The sequence below is a fragment of the Clinocottus analis genome, unplaced genomic scaffold, assembly GCF_023055335.1.
Source record: "Clinocottus analis isolate CAN_PGR_092001 unplaced genomic scaffold, fCliAna1.0.p SCAF_18, whole genome shotgun sequence".
NCBI classification, from domain to species: Eukaryota; Metazoa; Chordata; class Actinopteri; order Perciformes; family Cottidae; genus Clinocottus; species Clinocottus analis.
Genome location: NW_027175909.1, coordinates 3172417 through 3195727, shown reverse-complemented (window position 1 = coordinate 3195727; position 23311 = coordinate 3172417). Strand labels below are relative to the sequence as shown.

Genomic DNA, 23311 nt, shown 5'->3' with positions numbered 1-23311 from the left:
CTGTACTCATTAAGCAAAATTATTATGGTCGGTATCACTTACTTTTAATATTTTTATTTTATTTACTTTTGTTTGTATTACTTTTCATGTTTTTTATTACTTATTATTAATATGCTTTATTGTTGCTTTGTATTGTGTGCCCTCTTTCCCCATATTATGTTTTATTGTGTATTTTATCCTGTACTATGTGCTTAATGCAGTAAACTCACTAATGACTATTCTTGTAATAACAAATCTGTGTCGAAGACCGTAGGATTATAGCTCATTAAATGAAAAAAATCTCTGGTTTTGTGAAATCTCTGGTTTCGACCTTGCACTGTGTATAAGAAGTGGACGTATTCATCGGGACTGAATACTCCAGTTGGTTGTTTTGGCCGTCGCCATCTTGAGGTTTTGCAAGGATCCTGTTTGGATGTCGAGGAATGACTTAGAGACGCCCCATACAGCAGCAACCTGTCAATCACAGCAAGCCCGAATGATAAGAAAAAAACTCATAGATCAACGCAGAGAAGATGTTGTCTCAGTTGGTCTGAATAAGTTGTTCATGTTTTTCTAGAAAGAGACAAATAAATGCACGTCATACAACACAAGTCAAAACCATACAACAATAATACACGTTTACATCATTTAGTTATATTTAGTGCAGTCTCATACTTTGCAGGATTAATAAACTATGGAGCAAAGTACCTGCTTTAATTTGACAGTTATTCTCAAATTTAAGAAAAATAATGTGTATACATTTGGATAAATGTACGCACTGCATCTCCAACTAACCACTTTATGTTTCTATTCTTATGTCAATTTTAAGACATTTTCCTCAGATATGTCTCACTAACTTTAACAGTATTCTTATCCAAATATGATTCCAATAAATAAATAAAAATACAATACAAACCAACGGGTTATTTCATGTTGACATATATCCCCGTTTATATTGAGAGAAGACTGGACTGCTGTCTTTTCTTGTCTGTGAAAACACTTTTGGCCAAAAGAGGGCAGCAAGCTAGTTTTCTATAACTGTCAATTCTATGCGATGTTAATTTATTATAATTTCCATAATTCCTATAAATAGAGGTTCCAATTTAACAAGCTAAAATAAAAGTCAAGGTTAATTATTATGATATACTATAGTTTACAATACTGTAACTAATGAAATTACACACACACACACACACACATATATATGTATATGTATATATATATATATATATATATATATATATATATATATATATATATATATATATATATATATATATATATATATATATATACATATATATATATATACACACATTTATATATATATATTTATATGTATATATATATATATGTATATATATATATATATATATATATATATATATTTATTTATTTATATATAATCAAAACTTTCCCCTTGCATAGAACAATCTAAATGAAAAATCTGAGACAAAATATTTCATGCAAAGACTTTTATTTATGAATAGTCTGCAGGACTGTACAATAGCACACACTTGTCTCTATTTCTGATCATCGTCACTGTATATGATCGTTTCAAATATAGACAAATATTGTGCCTTCAAAAACAGTTTCCCTTTTCACAATAATCTAAAAATACCTTGTTCTGTTTTTAAATATGTAGCATAATTATTTTTGAAAATAAAATATACATTGTATGAAATATAACTGTTTATTGGATAGACTATATAGTACCAAATGCAATTATATGCAAATACACTTTCTCTCTGTGACTTCTTACGCATTTAACTTCTTACGCATTTCATGCACAAAAACAAAAGAAAAAAAATGCTGCGCTCATACAAAAGAAACTGTACATACTTCTGTATGAAAATAGAAAATATCAAAGCAAGATGTGCACCAATAGTCTATATCATGTTACAAATAACTTGCAGTACAAAAAGACCTACGAGGACGGTCATAATAACACATTACCTGGAACATAGAGGTATGGGGACCGGGTGGGCGACAGGACAAAGACGAACGCTCGCACTGAGCATCACTGATGACCTCCAGTCAGAGCTACTTCTACGCACGTCTACGACCAGATCCAACACGTCCAACATCAAATACTGGATCAAAGAGTGACAGGGTCAAACAAGCACAACCAGAAGTTGCATTTTTAACTTTGAATTTTGGTTTTGCACCCAGTAAATGTAGATGTCCAATGCATAGCATAAAGTTTGGTTTGGTATGTTTTTTTATATTTCTTGTATTGCTACCCAGGAAGTGAAGTGAGTGTCAACCAATTGCCAGTTATGCCCACAACACACAAAAGCACTGATATGTCAACAATAAAGTATTTAACACGTTCAGAAATTGTGATTAGTATTCCAACAGTAATCTTCTGTACACCATCAACATTAAGCTTCTTCGGATGAAATACTATTAGTATTGCCAAAACAACGCCTAACGTTTTTTTCAAAGTAAAATTAATGATGTCCAGTTTAAATTAGGATTCGTAAACCGACAACACGGGATGTGATACACACGAATGAAGTTCTCCACAGAAACAGTGTGTACAAGGCACACTGCGATCAATATAGCTACATCTACCATTTCCTGCGCAAAAAAAAGCACTTCTGACATCACTGTGAACAAAGGAAAACTCCACGGTTAAATATAGACTTCTGCTAATGCCACAAAATATAGATTTTGTTCTTCGACAGTATGAGGACGAACAGAAATAACACTTGAATCAGACGTTTCTGATGCACAATGTCGGCTGCTGATGCGGAGAATGGGATGAGTGTAATCTCTTAGTATTTGCAGAGATTATCAGGTGCTCAATGGTAACACAAAGCCAATAATCTCAGCAGTGCAAACCTAACACTTGTACCAAAAAAAAGGTAGAGCTTTGAAGCAGACATTTAAATGAGATCAGCTCCTTGCTACTCAAACCATGTCACAAATGTCCCATACACAACGACTATATTGCTCTTATGTGAAACTATTCAAGGACCACAGTGTTTCTCATTGCAATGCTCTTTGAGTACATTCTCTATTACACAAGTATAAGAATAAAGAACAGGGGTTTCATTATTAGTAATACACCCAAAGACTACACTTCCAAAAATCTAGTCTTTTCTTAACATAGATAAGAAAATATACATTTATTCAGCAATTAAATGACTTAAATTGATTTTTATATTCTTAATAAAATCTTATAACTCTTTCTTATTTACATTTGGTGTAGGTTAATACTGATTGTAATGCAATACTGTTGCCTTCTTGTTGTTTTTTTTCCTGTTACATTTCTTTTGTTGAGCAGAAGCACTTTTACATTCATTTTTCAACACTTGAGCTCGAGAAGGAGCCCAAGTGCATACGGAAATAATGACATGCATTTTTCCATGGGCAAAATACGTGAGACAATTTCAAAAGAAGGAAGTCAACTTGCTTGAGCAAACAAACTTTTCGAGAGATTGGAAGGACGAGGACACCGAGGTTGAAAAGGCTCGGAGAATCAGCACCGGCGGTGCCTTTATTTGGCTGTAAAAATGCTCTCGCAGCACCAGGACAGTCAGTTCTATGAGAAATAATGCGTAACAATATAGGAGGAGTCGTGGCTGACTGAGCCGCGAGGTGAGATGAAAGCCTTTGTTGTTGGAAAAAGCTGTTAACTTGAGCAACAAAGATTTCCACAGTGGCGAAGGCATTGTCAGAGGTTACACTCTCTCAACTTGACTGGGGTCGTAGGAGTCTGATTAGAAAAGAGAAGAAAGAAAAGATGAGACAACACAATCAAAACAAGGCAGAACGATATTGTTGGCTCTTATAAAAGGTGTAAATTAAAGGTACCCCGGAAGTTCAAAGATTGCACTCAACTGCCCCCTCTCCTTTCACGTTCGTAATGCATCGTCCCTGAGCACATCCAATCATCTATGTGACGTTTATATTGTCACTCACTACTGTGTAGAAAAGCGCTGCTTACTCGCAAGACGCCAAGCCCATAATGGCCTTATCTCCCATGGCCGTGCAGTTTAGAGGACGAGATCGGGGGCATGCTGTTTGCAAATTTCAAAGGAGACCCAACTACTCGCTGACTGCAACTGTCGACTTCTGTCCACTTGGTTTTCACACCTGATCCATGTGCACTTGAACAGTATATTACTTAGTTATCAGTTAGTGCAGTCAAAGCAACTTTTGGGTAAGTGGGCTTGGATCTGGGTCCCTGATGTGAATACCCCCAAACACTGAATGCAAGCAGTGATTTTGTTCACAAGAAACTCCATGGGGCACCTTAAAAATGAATAGATCAACATAATAGGCTCATTTGCTTTCTTTTTGAGACTGAGAAGAAACGATTGATATTAGTCCCACATGGTTTGCCTAGTTTAGCATACGAACTTGGGACAAGAGCTATCCTGGCTCCATCCAAAGATATCCAAACACCTCGAAATTTGATTATATTGAACAGGCTAGACAAACCATGGACCAGGCTCAGCACTGATGAGCATGACATGAGAGTGAAATCAAGCTACATTCAGAAAGAAATACAAAATAAATTATGAAAGGAATAGGTCTACATTCTTGGAAGTTTCCAGGAAGGAAGAACTGTCCCTTTCCCAATAAATCTAACTTTAACTGCGGAAAACTGGTGGCAACCTCAGATTAAGAAACTGATGAAGGATCCCTCTCCGAGGACCGACAGACATGTAATAGATGCTATTATATACCTTAGTACATCCATTTTGACATAGCTAGTAGCCATACATTATACTACATGATTCCACTTCACAAAAGAAGAAATGGTTAATTCCTCTGTACCCACCTGATACTGAGAGCGTCTCCTCATCCTCCGTATTCGAGGGGCCACAGGTCCCAGTGCTGAAGCTGAGAGGCAGCGTTATTTCTCTCTTGGGAACACTGCGAGGTTTAGGAAGAAGAGGAGGTTTCTGCAGCTTGGTGCGCTGCTTTGGTTTGGGCAATTTCTCTCCTTGAGCGTTTTGAGTTGCCTCACCTCTACTGACCTTTGTTGTATTCTGTCCGCATCTCACTGTCTCCAAAGGTTTTTCTTTGTCAGCCTCAACAATTTTCAGGTCCACTTCTCCGTTGGACTTGACCGCTTTTAATTCCACATCTACTTCTTTACTCTTTTCATTTCCAGCTTTTAGTGCAATCTCAACATTCATGTATTCCGCCTCTTCTTCTCGTCTTTGCTCTTCCTCACATATTGCTTCACTCGCCTCTTCTTTAGGTCTACAATCTTGTGTAGGATCTCCCAACTTGTCATGTGTTTCATGTGCAGTCTCATGCTCATCAGAGTTCTCCTCCATATTCCCTCTTTGTTCCTTTGTTTTTTTATCATTTTGTTCTTCTGGTTGCTCCACAACTTCCTCCTTTGTGACTTCCTGAACTTCATTCTCCTCACTGTCACTGTCCCTCGCTTCAAAATCAACTTCTCCTCCAGACTCTGAACCTTTGAGGCTGAGGCGTCTTATCCGAGACACTGAGTCCAGCTCTTTCAGACGAGCCATTCGGTCTGGGGTTGACCTGCCCAGAGATGTAACGGATGCGGCAGCAGAAGAGGTTAGCTTATCTTGCAAGGATTCAATTAGTTTGCATGCTCCACCTCGCCCCCGCCTCTCCACACTGCACGTGGTGAGTGTAAGCTTTTCACTGGGGGTGACGGGGAGGGACAAGGGAAGCATATGAGGTGGGAACTCGGGCAAGTCCAGTACCACCAGGGACTGAATCTCAGTGTCTTCCCCATCACTGTGGTTGCTGCTGTGCTTTTGTCCGTCTCCTCCCTTATGGTCTTCTCCTGATTCTGTCTCCTTGATCTCCTCCGTCTCTGCTCCCTGAACAATCGGGGACTCATCGTTGACTTGCTCACACTCTCCTAGCACCTGCTGTATCTCTTCGCCTCGACTGTGTAGTTCCTCAACTACGTAGGTATCCATAACGTCCGGGTTGTCAGCCACACCCAAGCACTCCACTGGAACAGCTATACCCAGGATTCTGGCAGCCCTCTGTTCGATGGACTCATTTTCAGGGATACCTTTTGCGTATTTCACCTCATACAGGTTGGTAAGGTCCTCTGCAGGTAAAGAATTGGCTTTCTCTCGAATCAGTAAGTTCTCCAGATGCTTATCTGCCATGGTTGAGTCATTCTTGTAGGTCAGAGGCTTAGAGATGGCAAATCTACCATTGCCATCACCATCTTTTAACACAAAAGAAACCTCCCTTGAAAGCCTGGTGATATGTGGTGGAATCTCTTTTTGAGGCGATTTGCTGTTTTCACTCCTCGTTCTACAGATTCTTAAATTCACCTCACCCCTGAATGGTAAAACATTGCCCGATTTAGGCTTTCTCTCAGTTTCTACCTCACCTTGAAGCTCTTTATTTGAATTGTGCTCAGGGCCAAGGCTATTTTTAACAGGTGTTGTCCTGCTCTCCCACGAGAGCTGCAATGACTGACTAAACTCCTTATGATCGAGTGGAGATGGGACTGAGAGTGAGCGCTGCATTGGCTCTCCAGGACCACCAGGAGTCTCTGTGTAGACAGTTAATCCCACATCCCTCAGCAAAGACTCTTGAGGGACTGGGATGTCCTGCCTATAGAGCCGATGTGGGTCATTGTGTGGGGTTAGTGAGGGCAGAAGGCAACTCTCTCTATGGCCGAGCTTGGAGAGATTGGGCGATTCATTTGTTGATGGTATGTTGTTGGCCTGTGGCCTGGAGAAAGCACGTTTAATGTCCATAGAGTCTAGATCAGCGGTAGAAGCCAAGGACGTAGGTCTGACTTTGAAATTGTTAGGTTTTTCTATGTGCATTGGTGGAAGACTGATTGCTTCCCTGCCTGGTTCTGGACCAGCAGTGAAATGTGCTCCTGACTGAAACTGGTCTGATCTCTTATTCGCCCCAATTTGATCGTCAATGCACTGACCCACATTGGGTCTTTTGCTGATTGTGTCTTCCATCTTCTTGTTAATGGTTTCCAGTTCACCAATAGCATCACAGGGTCGACGATTCACTGGCTTTAACAGAAACTGACCAAAGGTCACTTGCTCTGCAGTCTCAGGGGGATTGGAGTGGCTCTTCCTGGGAGACGATGGCTGCTCTCCTTGATCCCAGGCCTTCAATGGGGATGATAGATCTTGTTGTGTGGGTTGGAGGGATAACGGTTGGGTTGGGCTGAGGCTAAGACGGGAAAATGCGCTGTTGCTGGAAGGATGAAGGTTTTTCTGGCCTGCCATTGGGTAACCATAAGAAGAGCTACTTTCTGGCCCCACGCCACTATCTGTGGTTGTGTCTGAGACGGACTGAACAGGCTCTTGTCCCCCAGGAGGACTCTGGGGTTCTGGACTTTTCACCACTGTCAGAGGTGAGCCAGTCTGGGTTTCCTGGTTACGGTATTGGTTTCCGGGCCAGGACCCGGCATAGCACAACTCTTTGTCTTCCCTGGCTTGAAGTGCCCAGGCATCTATTATCTCCTTCCTTAGAGGAGCCCTCTTGTAATTCATCATTGAGGTTGTGCTGCTGGTGTGAAAGTGAGAGTAATGGGATTTGATAGGCATCTCATTCACAGACTTGCTTCGCACATTGGGGCTTTCTTTGAGCCCAACAGCAAAAGTCTCTGTGTTGGTGACAGTCAGGCTTGGTATTGTCTCATTGTTGTTCTGGTCTGCCGCTAAGTCTTTGCTCATGTGTATTGGTGTGTGAACAGGGACAGACACAAGGCAGAAGATGGTCTCACTCACTCTTCTTTTAGTGTTCGCTGGCCCTGAATCTGGGACAATTTTCTTCACTTGGGTGATGGTTTCTGCAAAGACCTGATCTGAGCTGGACCCCTGACGAGAACAACTTCTTGTTAATGGGGCCTGGAAGGCTGACGAGGGAGATGAAGGAGGGCGTTGGTTTTTGGGATATCTGTTGCAGTTTTGGTCAGTTGCTGAGAAGTTATCGACAGCCTCTTTGTGCAAATCACTGTGCCATCTGTTATTTTCATTGTTGAAGCCACTAGAAGACGTCTGGTTAGCATCATCGGCCAGTTTCGCAGCGATGAAAGGCCCCAATGGCGGGGGCAAAAAGGCACTATCACTGGATGCAGGCTCCGACACTGTGACACTGGGAAGCTCATTACGGATGTGCCGGATCTTGTCAGCGTCCGTCAGGGAGTTGCCACCTAGGGCTGAGGAAATATGGCGGATACGGGGGTCATCAAAGGGGATGTATTGGATCCCTCCACCGGGCCGCTCCTGGGTAGTATACACAGGGTAAAGCTGCTTCATGCTCATTTCTCTCTGGGGATCAGGCCAGGAACCAGCTGGATGTCTGGTGAACCAGTGAGATCCATCTGGAGCCACTTGTATCTGCTGGTACACGTCTCCTCTGTACCTACAAGTAAAAACAACACAGTTGCACTTTATTTTGGCAAAAATAAGACCAACAAGACAAGAAAGGAATAAAAGCTGTGAAAAGTAAAGGTTTCAAAAAGGGTTTAAGTGGATGCTACACTAATTAAATTGCTCTACTCCAGCATCAAATTTAAAACTACTTTGCCCTCTGTTGCACTGAACAGACATTGACTTACGTTTTACAACTCTCCGAGCTATATATTTCTTAGGATTTACGAAATGTTTTATTTCAGTGTCATGTTTACACTACAGAGCAATACAACCTCTTGAAGAAGTCAACCATATACTCTCTAGGGTGGGGGATTCATAAAGAATGTATTGCAGCCACTGATAGCACCATGAATTATGCAACTCTATCAGCTATCTGCCCCATATAGTCCAATTCACAAAATATATTGTGCTAATGTTATTTTAGCTCAAACAAGCCAACAATGTTTTGCAGCTGAGTGTAATTTGCCGTTTTTTATCTGATTGCAATTATCCCTGTGGCAAAGTATAAATGTGCATGACAGTTGTGAGAGGTGAGTAAGCCTGAGCGAGGGGTCTCGCAAGTAAGCGCTCGCCAGAGTGCCACTTAATAAGTAATGTATGTATTTTTTTTTATAGAAGAATTATTTTTCATTCATTATTTTCTTGTGTATTTTGAATAATGACATATTCAGAGAGGAGGTTTATTTATACATTTTTGATGACGCTACATGAACTGTCACTGCAGCCTAAAAATAGATGAGTTCAACCCATATGAACGCTCTTCAAATAGCTCCAACTCTCTGAAGACACTTATAATTTCATCGTCACTGCTTGCGGCTATCAGTGCTGATCTTTGTTAACTTGACTGTTTTTGCAATGAGGCTCATTTCCATAAACATGGGAACATTTAAATTATGTAATGTGCATGAATTTAGCAGAAATGAGTGTAAAAAAGCAAAGGGGGACCCAGATGCTATGTGCTTGGCAGCTTCTAACGGCCGCAAAAGCCACGCAATTCTGTTCTGAAGTTGCCCCTTGGTTGTGAATTAAAAAGCACGGCTTATTCATGAGATAAAGAAAAAAGAAGAAAGATTACCTGTAGTCAACAGCAATTTCACCATATCCTCGGTGCACCCCTCCCATCATGGGAGCTCTTTTATATGATGGGGGAGGGATGTATCCTGGAGGTCCAGAGTCCTGTTCATAATAGTCCAGTTGAGGGTCACCTGTCCTTGATATTGGAAGTGGGGTTCTGTCCCTGGCCTGGAGAATCACTGAGTCTCTGCCAGACAACATCTCACAGCTTCCCCTGATCTGCTGGTGCATCTCATAAGAGGGAGGTCGGGGGGGTCGTGTGAAGCGGGGCTTTGGTGTCGTTGAGAGTTGGTTGGCGCTCGCCGGCCTGCCATTCTCCGGCCAGCGGGGTGGCCTATAAAGGTCGTGGTGTGATAGTGGGTGGCCATTGACCCGCCTGAACAGTTCCAGACCGGACGAGTCTATGTCCACATATTGCAGGCTTTCAGGCTGCAGCATCCTGGGCAGAGACTGGGATTTAGCTTTGGCCCTGGGATGGACTACCATACCTTCTGGTGTCCTGGCATGGAGCCGCTGCTGCTCCTGTGCCCAACGCTCACCCTCACTCTGTGACAGTTGGCGGGCAAAGCTCACGGCTGGACGCCACTCATCTGTCCCCAAGCTCTGGCACTTCCTCTCATTTACCATCCTCCAATGATGGAGCGCTGCTTCCCTCTCTCTCGAGCGGGCCTGAGCCTGCGCCTGGGCCTGCACCTGCGCCTGAGCCTGCGCCTGAGCCTGGGCCTGGGCAGCCCAGCGCTGCCTCTCCTGAGCTGCTCTCTGACGCTCCTCGGCAGACAACTCTTGGCCTCTTGCTTGTTGAGACCCCTCCAGTCTGGTGTAACCCCCCTGGCCTCCTCCATGAGTCTCTCTGAGGTCAGCATAGTCCAACAGCACAGTGAAGTCCTGGCCTCTCCTCCTCCAGTAGGATACATCCTTAAACTGCGACTGAGGACCTCTGGTGCCATCACAGAACCTGGGAGGAAACGCACAAATAAAGGGGTTGTTATGCTTCAATCAAAGGGCCTGTTGGATGGATGAAGAGTGTCTAAAGCCCACTCCTTTACAGCTTTCCCTATGTGAGAGCTAGGCTTTTGTTACAATCTGACTAGCAAGCGCAAAGTACCCAACAACTGGGTAAGGGTTTGAACTTCCTTTTCAAGCTTCTGTTTTGCCTTTCTTTACCCAATGTACCTACTGGCCCTTATTGTGTTCAACACTATGAATTCTTTCCATGAAAGACTGAGCCAAAGTGTCTACTTTTATTTCGGTGTTTGATTGATGACGGCAGGCTGTCCAACCGGCCTTGGAGGATAGCCGTTTGGAACAGTTATAAACACTTCAACCTTCAGGCATGGTCAGACTATGTGCCGCACAAACAACTTTTGTTTTAAGCACAACCCAATCGTTAAGTTCCTTTTGGTTTATATCTGATTTAGAGATACACCAAAGCGATGTGGTAAGCTAATCACAGCAAATTAATGATCACTTTAAAACATTAAAGCAATCCAATAATCAAAACACTAAGATAGAATCGTACACGGCCATTAAATGCCAACAAATAATGCCCCAATAGTAAGACGCAAATAACCACAAACAATGAGGACAGATAGAAAATAAAGAAAGCATTTCCCACTAGATGGAGACAGATGTCCATGAGTAGCAGTGCAGCGTCTGGTAATTGTGATTTTCCATGGAGCATAATGAACACATTACACAATGATACACTGTGGCTGTTAGTCCCAGATGTCCTCCAAGACAGAACAATTTAGAGGACGTTTCATTGACAGTCCTTGTATTGCACTTTTCTTTCACTCCTAATCTGAGGAAATGAGCAGCATTTCTCTAAAGCAGTGCGAGGAAAGCTCCCGTTATGTCTCTGGGAGGATGTTTGATGGCAGACCTGATGGGCTACAACAAGATGCGATGGGTGTCTGCATACAGTCTGATCATTTCAGGCTATTTGTAGAGTGACTGACTGACTGACTGACAACGCAAACAAGACGCAAGCACATGCGTACACCCCCTCAAGGCCGAGGCCACTGAGCGTCCTTGACATTTCCATCCATGATCATCACTGGCCAGAGATGTTTGCTGGGGGAAGGGGGGCTAGTCCTGCCAATCTGCTGAATTTCAGGGCATCTTATGTAAGATGAGTTACCATCATTAGCCTAATTGGGTCTAAGTAGCACTGCCTAATGGGAGTGCCAAGATAGGCCTGTTTCTTATCTAAACTAAAGCTGCCAGGCAAAACGGATTTGGATGAATAGAAAAAAAGAAGGATGAACAAATAACAGACTGAAATCGCAAAACATATGTCTTAGCAATTCCCACATTCCCAACAGAATGCTCTGATAGCACTGACAGAGCGGCGACATGAAAATACGGATTACTCGTCTCAAAGAATAAAAGCGAAAAGTGAAAAACACACAAACACCAACCGCTGACATTATTCAAGGTCATTTGACTATTTTCAGTTGATCTGTCACTGGCTGGTGGCAAAAAGGGATTAGAGGGAGAAAAAAAAAGAGAAAATCGGCCAAACAAAATGTAAGGAAAAAGCCTGCCTAATTTGTGTGTGGACATGAGAACAGCTGTATTGACTTTGTCTCAGTTACAGCACACTCAACCCCAGAACTGGTGCAAATAGACAAATTAAACAATCCTGTTTTGAGGAAAAAACTGATTGGCTGCAGCCGGGCGATATCTCTGGAAATATCATACAGTCCCTACCCAAGAGGGTTTCAATTGCATAACGCCAGACGAGGCTAAATATAGCCTATCCTCCATATACATATTTAAATACACCCTATGTGAATCCTGTATTATTGATGGGGTATATATTATGTAAGCAGGTATAATACTTGTGAAACAGTGGAAGTCTGTAGGGCAGATTGGTTATGTTTGAGGGCAGAATGGGGAACGGGTGCTCAAATAGAGCACACAGGTTTGCCCAATAGCTGCTTTGATTACAACTCCGAGGTCCCATGTGACAGATTAAAACTCCAGCACACACTACCCATCCTCCCCTGCCCGAAGACTTGATTGGGAAGTAGAGGAGAGAAGGGAATAGAGCTGAATTGAACGCAAGGGGAAAGACAGAAATTGCAGAAGGGACTGAGCAGGCAGTTCCATCTAAGATGCCATGCAAAATCCCCATGCAAAACTCTGTGCCGAGGTGCATATTTTTATTTATTCCCCTCCATCGAAGCATCCTTACAATGAATGATTTTGTCCTTTATCAATAAAGATCGACGACAAACATCGGCCAATCGGGACAGGGCATGCAAAAGGGTCGATCGGACGGGAGCCCACCACAGCACAGACTTGGTCTTACCCGCTGTCTGAGGTCAGCGACTCTCCCAAGGAGTGGGTGTCCATTTGGCACCGGATCTCGCCCTCCCGCCTAGACAGGCCCCTGTCCCTGGGTTCGTTGTTGTTGTTGGGACAGCCGCTGACGAACGCTTGGGGCTGCCTGGATCCGCCCCCGTTCCCATAAGGCATCCCGGGCCCCCTTTCGTAGCCGTTCACTGTCCTGGAGCCGGGCCTGTTCTCCAGGATTTCATGGTGCTTGCTGTAGGACGGCGGGGAGGACGAGGGAGCCTGGCGGGATGAGGACGCGGGGGCTGGGCTGGGGGTGGCGGAGGTGGTATGCTTGGGCAGCTTGTATCCATGAGAGATGAGGAGGTCCTCCACACTGTACATGGTCGCATTTGTTTATGCTGGTGTGTTTTCTTTTTTTCCTCTGTCTTTTTTTTTTGCGAGAGAGAAAGAGAGAGCGAGAGAGCGAGAGCGAGAGAGAGGAAGGTAGGTCGGTTGTCAAGGCGTCTCTGCTTCTTCCCTACGTGCAGCGGCAGGATCACCGGCACAGCTGCGCAGCTGAGGCCATCACTAGGAGAGAAAAACAGAGAGAGAAGGACGACATGAGGAGACAGAGAAAAGAGGGTGACGCTAAAACCATTATACCCGTTACCCGTGTCCAGTTTCCTGTCAAGGGTCCCAACCCATCGGGATTGAAACAAAAAAAGAGACCCCCCCCCCCCACCGCCCCCCTCGCAAAACCAAATTCTGAGCCGCAACGACAAATCCAAGATCACCCGCCTTCCCAGCAGCCCTTCCCTCCCTCCTCTCTGCTCCAGTCCTCCTGACAACAACAACCTTTCCATCTCACAAGGAGTCACCGGCACCAAACCCATCGGTGTCTGGAACTGAGGAGGACAGGGAGGTAAACAAACGCCCTGAGGAACAACCCTAAATAGCGTGGTGATCAGCGGCAACAGGAGTTTTCAGAGAGCTGCTGGTGCTGCGGGGGAAACGTCCCTGTTTACAATAGGCTCCCTGTGGACTTCCATACACTGGCTGCTAGGTAGCTGTTAGCAGCCAACCACTGCTCATGCTTGGCACCAATGAGGCGACTGGGGGTTTGTGTTTCTCTTCGCTCACTTTCTCTCTCTCGACATCTTTTCTTCATCTCAAAGGTATTTTCTGATGCCAGTCTAAAAGGATGAGGACTTTTTTTTCAGCTACATGCCCTAAATAAAAATGGCAGTCTGGGATACGGGTTTGCATATTACAAAACTACAAGATTACATGAGGAATGACACAATGTGAGTGTGAGTGCGTGCGTGTGTAGGGTTGAAATGATGTGCCAATAAACACAAAATCAATCCATTAAATAATTATTACTAAGCAACAATGTCAAAAGATTTCCTGTTTTCCTGCTCCTGTATTTTGATCTCCGACTACATTCAGGTTTTCAAATTGGCTGGATAAAGCAAGCCATGTAACAGCAGGATTTATTGTAAGTCGCTTTGGATAAAGCGCCAGCTAAATGACATGTAATGTAATGTAATGGATGGGAAATTTGTAGTGGTTCTTGGCACTTTATAGACAACACAATACAATGCAAAAATGAATGAATTACTCATTGATTAAAGGAATAGCTCGGTGAAACCCTATCTATGTGTTCTCCTTGACAAACAGTGTTTTCATTCGGCTTGAAGGTGGAACAGCGGTCACCATATAAACCCTCATAATCTCCAAAGAGTATGAAGGGAAACAAGCATTACGACCTTTGCTCTCTGCGACCCTAAAAAATGACTACGCCATAAGTATTAGCATCAAGGACTGATGAAGAATTGAATTGGTGATACCCAGGGTGCATCTGCTCATGATGTAACGCCCCTGATGAAGTCATGCTTGCTGCCTTGTCAACAGGACAGATGCTGCTGCGGCCCCCTCATTCAATACTCTCCACTGGAGCATACTGCCAACAACCTGGCTGTCCTTAATAAGAAATGGCATTCGGGAACAGCAGCGCCAGACTCGCTGCCAGAATCAGATGCTGTACAGACAGTTTAAAAGTCAATCACACGCTATGATCGTCTAACGGCACGGCCAGCTCTCGCTCGCCTTGGATTTGGGTTTTTGAAACGCGAGACTGGCGACGCAGCCTCGCACGCAAATGAATTCAGCTGCAAACAGATTAGCATTTCTTGTGCTTCTTACCATTTGTTGAGCCATAGTCCCACTGAGATGACAAAGTCCATCTAAAGCAGCCCTGACTCAGAGGGCAGCATCGCCCCCCCCCCCCCTCCTCCTCCTCCCTCCTCCTACCTGAAGCCGAGGATAGCCTACTAGGTGATTAACACGATCCAAGAGCGTGAAATGCTGCTCTCTTTGTACATCAGGCTCTCTAATACGATTATCTTTTTCATTTAAAACCTTAAACCTGTTAGTTTTGGAGGATTGACTCTTGGCGCTTACCCAGTTAATACTTTTGTTAAGTTTAACTCTTTCCATTTGCGTTTTGACCTACTAATCTCCTCAAGGAGAGCTAGCTCTAAGCTAGGTCAGGGAGGTTCTTGTGACCAATGTTGATTAAAAAAAAAAGGAAAATAAAGGTGGGTTTGCTGCAGACCAAACAGTTTTTCAGACTGTTATTTCATGAACTGTAGTTGAACTTTCTTGGCAACAGGCCAGTGACTATGTTCAATAACATAGTGTCGCTGAAATACTGTAAATGCCGGCAAAAAGGAACCAAGGTGGAAATATTTGGGGTCATTTGTCATAACAGATTATTCAAACTCATTTGATGAACCGAAATGTTCCTCTGAAATTTTAAACACTGCTATGAATTAGGAAACAGCACCAGGTGTCCCTCCAGCGGTGGAGAAGCCCGTATCACACTCAGATCAGTCAGATTGGTATCACCTCCTTTTCTCCCTGTGGATGAAGCTCATCCCTCCAACCAGCTAAAAGGCTTAATTAGCCCGAGTGAGCCTTAGGTCAAGGGCTATGTTCATTAATATGATAATACACTTTCGTTATGATGGTTGCACATTAACCTGTTTTATCTGCACAGCCATATGCTGTCTGATTGAGCTAAACCCTTAATCTGAGGCAATTGCTCTTGGTGTCATCACCAAATGAGGATTATCTCCATCATCAGCAAAAGTGAGGATTCCCTCCTGTAAAGTGACCTGCCCGCATACAGTCATACAGTTGTGTGCCCCCCCCCCCCACCTTCCTTCCCATGGCAAGCCCTGTTTAAATACTGCTAATGCTGTTACGCAATGGAATTACCCATTTTATATCAAATAAAACCTCGGATTCAAGCAACGGTATGCAACAATGGTCGGCTTTCATCCCCCTAAACACAACAACATTGTGTTTCGCTACAATGCCGCCTTGTGTGAAAAGGACTGGCATTACAGGCTCTTGGATTTGGCAACTTGGGGGGATGGGGGTCGGGGTGTGGGTGTGGGGGGGGGCAGATCTGCTGTATTTTAATGACATGGCTCATTCAAACAGAGAAATTAATGATAGAGTTTAAGGGTAACATGTGCTAAAAATAAAAAGGGACCACAAGAGGGCTGGCTTTTCCCTACAGGCGACCCTCACACCAGCCTCCGCTTTTTCTCTAATCAGCCACTGTACACCATCACCGGCACATCAGTCACATTTACTGATGGAAGATGGAAGGCGGGCACTTTCGGGGGTCAAGTGAACTTTTGTCGAGGCCATGGCTTGCTTATTAAAAACAGACACAAACCTTTTCTTTTTTTTAAGCTACGCGAGGTGGGGGCATGCCCTTACTGGCGGCTACACCAGCGGCAAGCTGCAGGGGCATGACGGCTTGCAGGTTGACAGTTTGGTGTCAGCTCCTTATTCATGGCCCAACTGAGACGAGGGCATAGTGGGGAGGTGGGGAGGAAGGGAAGCAGAGGGACAGCATGGGTGGCAGACAAGGCAGGACGGAGACCTAGATCAGGCCTCCGGGTGAACAGAAGTGCAGAACAAGAGGGTGTTCGTAAATAGTCCAGATTGTGGGGGTGGATTGCAGATTATGTAAATAACCTTTAGAGATAGTGAGCAGCCATAGCAGTGGATGGAAATATCCTGTGTAAGAAGCAAAAAAAGAAACAACAAAAAACAGAAGATGGTCTGCACTGTGGTCAAAACAAATTGGGTAACAGTGATTAATGTTGTCCCAACAAACACACTGGGATGTGTTAAAATGGCACATACCTCCCAGAAGTGACAAACGACAGACAAAAACAAGTCTGAAATGAACAAACGCTACAACAAAAGGGATCTCAAACGCCAGAGCCTGGAAGCAAAAAGACGTTCATCCCGCTTCTTCAAAATATTCCACCAGAGCCGCACCTCTCCGCCACATTGTTCCCAGTCTCCTCGCATCTACAGCGACTGACCCGAGTGGGTGTGTACTTGGCTCATCTCTGGCCTGCATCTGTTAGGACTGTGCACGCACATGGGATTTCTCAGGCATGACAGCCCATCACATTCAGCAAACAGCAACGCTGCGCAGATTGTTTATCTTTGTGACATCACTGTGTCCAGCGGAGGGGCCGTCTCCCTTCCTGAGGAAGTGAGTCGTTGTTGGTGTGTGTGGGAAAGGGGGGGGGGGGAGCCGACGGTGTCGCAAATGTTTCCAATCAGGCCCTCTGCGGGCTCCTATTTGTCCCGCGGATATACGTTAAAGGAAGGTGGGGGGTGTTTTGGGGCGGGAGGAATAAACAGCCGACCTCAGGGCACATTTTACCCCTGCTGACCTCTGAGGAAGCCCAATGCTCTCCACCTCAGGAGGGCTGGAACTCGGCAACATAAAATGTGGGCTCATCATCCGGGGTCACATTAATCAGAAGACAGTTTCATGACAGACATCAGTAGACGATGAGGAATCGAGGATTGAAACTCTCTGGAGCGGGTCCGTAAACTAACAAGTGGACGTGTGTTTAGGTGACGGGTGACAACCACGGAGAGGTTTCCCCAGCCGTCGCAGCTCGGCACCGCGTTGCAACCCGTGTGCTTCCTGCAGCACTCGTAGAAGCGAGCAGAAGCAGGCCGGGCCCCCGCGCATTGCGAGTCAATTAGCTCATGCGGAAAGGTCGAGCCAAAAAAAACACCCACTTACAATATTTCGTTGAGCATGTCCCATGGCAACGGTTGTTTTGCTTTTGTGAATGGCCGCCCTCAGACAATAGCATGTGGGCTGCTAAGATATTCCCGCTGCATTGCTTCAGTCCAAAAAACGTATTACAGTCGGACTCCGCTGGCAGCAAAATCAAAGGCAGGATGGGACAGGGGAGTCGGAGGGGGAGGAGGGTTTATTTCACCATATTCCAACACATCCCGGTCTGAATCAGAAGGGTCTGGTTCGGATTCATTTCAGTCAGAAGTAGTCCAGCCAAACGTGTTTCAATCCAAAGAAAATGTCCAATAACAAATGGCTCACGCACCGGAGCGCCGTCGCCGATGGCTCATTAGTGCATGAGGCAACCAGTAAGACACTGGCGATGTGCGAGGGTATTTTATATCAATGGGCTCAGTTCCCCATTGTATGGCGGGCTTAGCGCAGTTCAGCAGAAACTGTGGCGATTTGACGTCACGAGATCTCCTCCAACTGAACGCATTTAAACACTCGCATGTGGAGGGAGAGATTCGGGGCATTTGCTCCGAAACGCCGCAGCTCGTGCCAACATTTGGAGAAAGGAAAAAAAGTGTATAATGTCCTATGAGAGACAAAAGACAAAAGGGGGTTATTAGTCACGGCGGTCCGGCGAGGCACTATTCTGCAGCACGCTGGGCTTCACCTGCACTGAACTGCTCCCAACCCCATGCTGTTTCTGAGCATGCCAAACCGGCTTCGTGGTAATTAGTGTCTGTCAAAGTCCGGGGCTTGCTAGAGATGACAGTGGTATGGTTTATCAGCCAAAAACACACTGATCAAAGGGTTAGCGCGCTCTTGCTTCCTGCTAATCAGATGGACTCCGCACGCCTCTTGCACAGTATTATAAATGGGGAAATTGTAATAAACAACCCAACGTTGATACAGATTCTACCAATCCACGAGACTCTGCCTCATTAAGGCCGGTTAAGCTCATCTGGAGTCTGATGTCTGAAGGCAGCTGACAGGACGTGGCAACGGCAGAACTATGGTGACAGATGGCCGTGATGCAGATTACAGGTGGGTTTAAAAAAAAAAGAAGGAGGAAAAGGTCTCCCACGCAATGGAAGTAAAGTGTTGGACGGTGAATGTGGGATGTGGGACGCGTGGAAACGAGCGGTCAGGGTTATCTCAAGGGCTTTATCAGCGCACGGGGACACGCCTCGACTCGCGGACGCCACAACGCGGGGCAGCTCAACGATCAGCTCGGCACATAAGCATCAACCGGCGAGGACACGGCGGCGTCTACACCAGAGCGCGCACGCACACGCGGATCACACTCTCTGCCCCGCACTCTCACTCTTGAGAGAGGCACACTGGCAGATGTCAGTGGCTTTCACACGTCGGCGGCTGGCTCCGTCCGCCGGCCTCCTTCCCTCCTGCCTGCGTCACTCCTGCTCTGACATCACACGTGACATCAGGCAAAGGACCTCCGAGGGGATCCCTGTAGCCGGGCAAACATCGGCTGACTTTCAAGGGCTTTGGCCGTTACCCAAAGGCAGAAGAGGAAGAAGAAAAAGAAGGAAAAAAAAATCATTTACTTGATTCACTTGACCTAGAAATGAAACTGAAGGCAGACAGGGAGTGGACTGAGAGAGAAAGATAATCTGACAAAACTACAACAACAACCACTGCACACACACACACACACGCACACACACACACACACACACACACACACACACACACACACAGATGATTACTGGAAAGAGAAAGTCTAGCCTGCAACACCAGGAAGTGAACCCGGCCCACACTTATCGCTGGCTGTTTGTACCACCCGTGAAAGTTGAACTGGTATGACTCATTTCCATAGCCTCCGTAGCCGTGGAGGGCCCCTCCAGAATATTTTTCGCTGACCATCCCTTTCCTCCGCTGCTGGAAGGAATTAATGAGCTGCTTCCCTTCTTAATGCCCCCCCCCCCCTCATCCTCTCCTCGGGGCATCTAGCAGGGCCTTGTGTTCACACACCATCCCGGTCTCAAGGATGTGCGAAAGACCTACCAACGTAACACACATGCGCCGACACACACACACACACACACACGCACAGCCACCTACGGTCTCACCGTTTTCTGTGAAAATGCACATTTAGCTGGCGCCGGTCGGGGCTGATTTTGCACTATTTTGTCTTTTATATATTTAGTATCTACAAATCCTGCCCGCTGTCAGGGAAACGCTTCTTTACTGACATTTACCAACAGCTTTGGATGCAAGCTCACTGAGCTATGAAAGGTCTTGGCAAGAAGGAGCCGATCACTCCCGGGCAATGTTAATAGCACTTTCATAAGTACTAACACAAGCCGTATTAATCAGACCAGAGGCCCTGACGGAGCGGCCCGCAGATGAAATAGGGGGAATGTTACTCCCACTTGAGATGACGGCGCTGTGTTTGTTCACTGCAGCAACATACGCCAAGTGATCGTGTCGAACATGAGGCGATCAGGTGGAATCTGGGCTTTGACAATGTGGCCTCTAGAGGTCCCTAAGTGACAGGAACAATTTATGTCTGAGACCTTCTGAAAAATGAAAGCCATTAAGCAGTTGCACACACACACTGTGACATAATGTGAGGTGCGAGCAAAAGAGCAGAGAGCAGTGTTTAAACCAAGGCCATTAAATATTACTACGCTGTAAAAAAAAAAAAAAAAAAGAATAAATAAATAAAAAGCCTTTTTCGAGGTCAGCATTCAATATCGAAACGTAAATATAAAGCACATTTTATTATTTACCAAACTGGCAGCAGGATGCCTGTTTTCACAGCATATGTGCATTAGAGAGAGAGAGAGAGAGAGAGAGAGAGAGAGAGAGAGAGAGAGAGAGAGAGAGAGAGAGAGAGAGAGAGGTCAAGCAGCAGCCATCATCATGCAAACAGCAGGTGTGACAAAGTGACAACATGCGGACATCAAAGCGAGCCTAAACTTGGCATGCCATTTGCCAAGGAGGCTGCTCGCAGCTCAGTCCCGCCGCCATATGGCGCTCCGGGGCGTCCCGGCGGCAGAAGGACGGAGAGAGAGAGAGAGAGAGAGAGAGAGAGAGAGAGAGAGAGAGAGAGAGAGAGAGAGAGAGAGAGAGACACAGAGACACACGCTGCCGGAGCCCAGTGTTGTCACCGCGTCGTCGCGAGATGATTGACAGGCTCTGGCATGTCGCTCGCTCCGCTGGTTCCGTTGCAGGTTGCTCGGTGTAGCTTCCTAGCCTAGCACCCCCCCCTCCCTCCTCCCCCCCTCCTCCCCGCACTGGACGCGCAGTTCACATATGCGGGAGAAACCCCCGCCGTATCCCGTCAAAACATCCGCCCCGCTAAAGGTTCCGGTACAGTGACGTGCACAGCCGGTGTCACAGGACCGCACGATGCGGATCGGTTCAGGGACATGGTTCAATTCAACAGACGGATGACCCACTAATGCAGACTGTGTTGCAATGATGGCTCTGTTTTATAACTCCAACTGCTCACGGTCGCTCCATCCACAGCACACTGTGGGATATTTAAGGCAGAGCAATTATAGAAGTTAAAGAAATCCCGCACAAGTACGAGCCGTTAGAGTCACGCGGGGAGCCCACCGAGCACGAGCCGCGGCCGCGGCGTTCCGCCTCAGACCTTCACGCGGCTCCTCTCCCGACATAAACCCTCTGCTGGGAAGCCGGGACACATCCAAACTGCGTAATTTGGACGTAGTTTGGCCTCTTCAGAGAGCAGGGAGAACGGGGCTAACGCTAGCCCCGGCTAGCTCCATCAGCAATCTTTAACCTTCAGCTGATAGGAGCGCGTCCGCACACAGTGGCACCCCCCCTCCTCCTCCTCCTCCTCCTCCCCGCACGCGCTTCAAGTTCTAAAAAAATAATCATAATAAACACCGCCATCCTCCTCACTCCTTCACCTTCTAACGTCGCGTCCTGGAAGTGGCACGGGGGGGTTTTGTTTATGTGTACGCGTGCCTGTGTTCCCCCAAAATCCTCTTCTCCCAGCCCGCAGGAGGCAGCGGGGACCAGGCGCAGCGGAGAGCCGAGAGGCAGCGCCGCTTCTCGGCTGCAAGTTGAGGCACCGCTGCAAATGTTGAACGCGGGAGCAGATGCGACTGTTCGGCTGCCAAGCGGCGCGCGCGCGCCTCCCTCGGCCGAGCGCACGGGACGTGAAATAAAAAATAATAATAAAAAAAAAGAGAGGAAAAAAAGAAAAAGAAATACAGAACCAAAGCAGAAAGCCTGACTTGGAGACGGCGCGTCTCGCTCGACCCGCAGCCAGTCTTACCTGAGAAATGCGTCGTTGCTGCGTCGCCTCCTGGTCCTCCGCGCTCATCCCCGCCGCTGCTCTGGACGGACTGACCTGGGATCTGCTGAGGGAACAGCCCCTCTTCACGAGCCCACAGCGCAGCAGCGAGGAAACATCCCTCTTCTCCAGCGGGGAGGCAGCTGGATGCTGCTTAGCGATAGGGACTCTTTGCACTCCGCGCTTCAAGACAGAGGAGCCTCATCTCACAGAGAGAGCCTGTCTGTCTGCCTGTCTGTGTGTCTGGTCCATAAGTGGGCTGACGACAGGAAGTAAATGATGACATTATTTACACACCGTAATAACTACAGCTGTAACCTGACCATCACATCTCCATTTGGCATATGCACAAGCTAAATGTTGTTTTTCTATTTCAACACCTATAATAATATTTGTTTTTCTTCTGTTATTAGCAGAGCTTCAGCAGCCTAATTGATTAGGCAAAATTAACTCTTTACATGTATCTCATGTTGGAGAAACCATTTGTTTGGTGTATTACATCATTATTGTAAACAAATTAAATACAAAGTCATTGACAGCGTTTGATCAAACTTTGGTCCACATTTCTGTTTTCTGTTCTGGTTCGTCAGAAGCTCGCTTCACACCCAGCTGGCTCCAGTCCATCAGAGCCGAGAGTTGTACTCCCTCCCCACCTCTTAAATAGAACGGACCCTAAAACCTCCATAATATTGACACAGATGTTGCGCACAACTGAATTCCCCTGAAACGTCAGGGAGGCTGGTAGGCTTCTGTCAGCCGTTGCCTGTTGTATTCCCTCCACAGTGGGAATCATCCCAGTGGACCGCCTCGAGTCAGAACACTGAAATACATCTTTTCCTGATCACAGCTGCTAAACGTGTCCCGTTGGCGAGAGCAGCCACAATAACGATCTTGTTGACATGAACTCAACTTAACTTTCAAATTACCGACTAGATGATTATCTATCCGTTGATGCAGAGACTCACTTTGGATCCACCGTGATCCAGATTCATGCAGACAGCAGTGTTTACGGTGTAGGGGAGCCACTTTGGGAAATTGCACGATGATCTGCCTGTTTTTTGTGATGAACTTCCACCAGGGCCGGAAAAAATGGCTGTCGGGCCAAAGAGGAGCTGTCAGCCCCCCCTCCGCCCCGCCCCTCGCCCCATCCATCCTCAACTCCCTCCC

The 23311-nt window shown here is 46.0% G+C and overlaps 1 protein-coding gene across 2 annotated transcripts; it reads right to left on the bottom strand.

The window, feature by feature from the left end:
* Positions 1 to 1478: 1478 nt before the first annotated feature.
* Positions 1479 to 22777, bottom strand: jcada (junctional cadherin 5 associated a). 2 transcript variants are annotated; one of them, XM_068581807.1, is made up of 5 exons: positions 22127 to 22777; positions 12745 to 13298; positions 9430 to 10383; positions 4775 to 8343; positions 1479 to 3703 (listed from the first exon to the last, which is right to left on the bottom strand). In XM_068581807.1, the coding sequence occupies exons 2-5, from the start codon at positions 13110 to 13112 to the stop codon at positions 3669 to 3671; spliced, it is 4926 nt and encodes a 1641-aa protein (XP_068437908.1). In that variant the 5' UTR covers positions 13113 to 13298; positions 22127 to 22777; the 3' UTR covers positions 1479 to 3668. The 2 variants fall into 2 exon arrangements, with proteins under 2 accessions (XP_068437908.1, XP_068437909.1); XM_068581808.1 differs by lacking the exon at positions 22127 to 22777 and adding an exon at positions 21404 to 21422.
* Positions 22778 to 23311: the final 534 nt, after the last annotated feature.

Excerpts from the sequence above, each read along its gene's own strand:
- jcada (XM_068581807.1), bottom strand. The coding sequence starts at position 13,112 with ATGTACAGTGTGGAGGACCTCCTCATCTCTCATGGATACAAGCTGCCC. Across the intron at positions 10,384-12,744 it reads TCGCTGACCTCAGACAGCGG|GTTCTGTGATGGCACCAGAG; the intron begins GTAAGACCAAGT and ends GTTTCCTCCCAG. Across the intron at positions 3,704-4,774 it reads GGAGACGCTCTCAGTATCAG|ACTCCTACGACCCCAGTCAA; the intron begins GTGGGTACAGAG and ends TTTTCTAATCAG.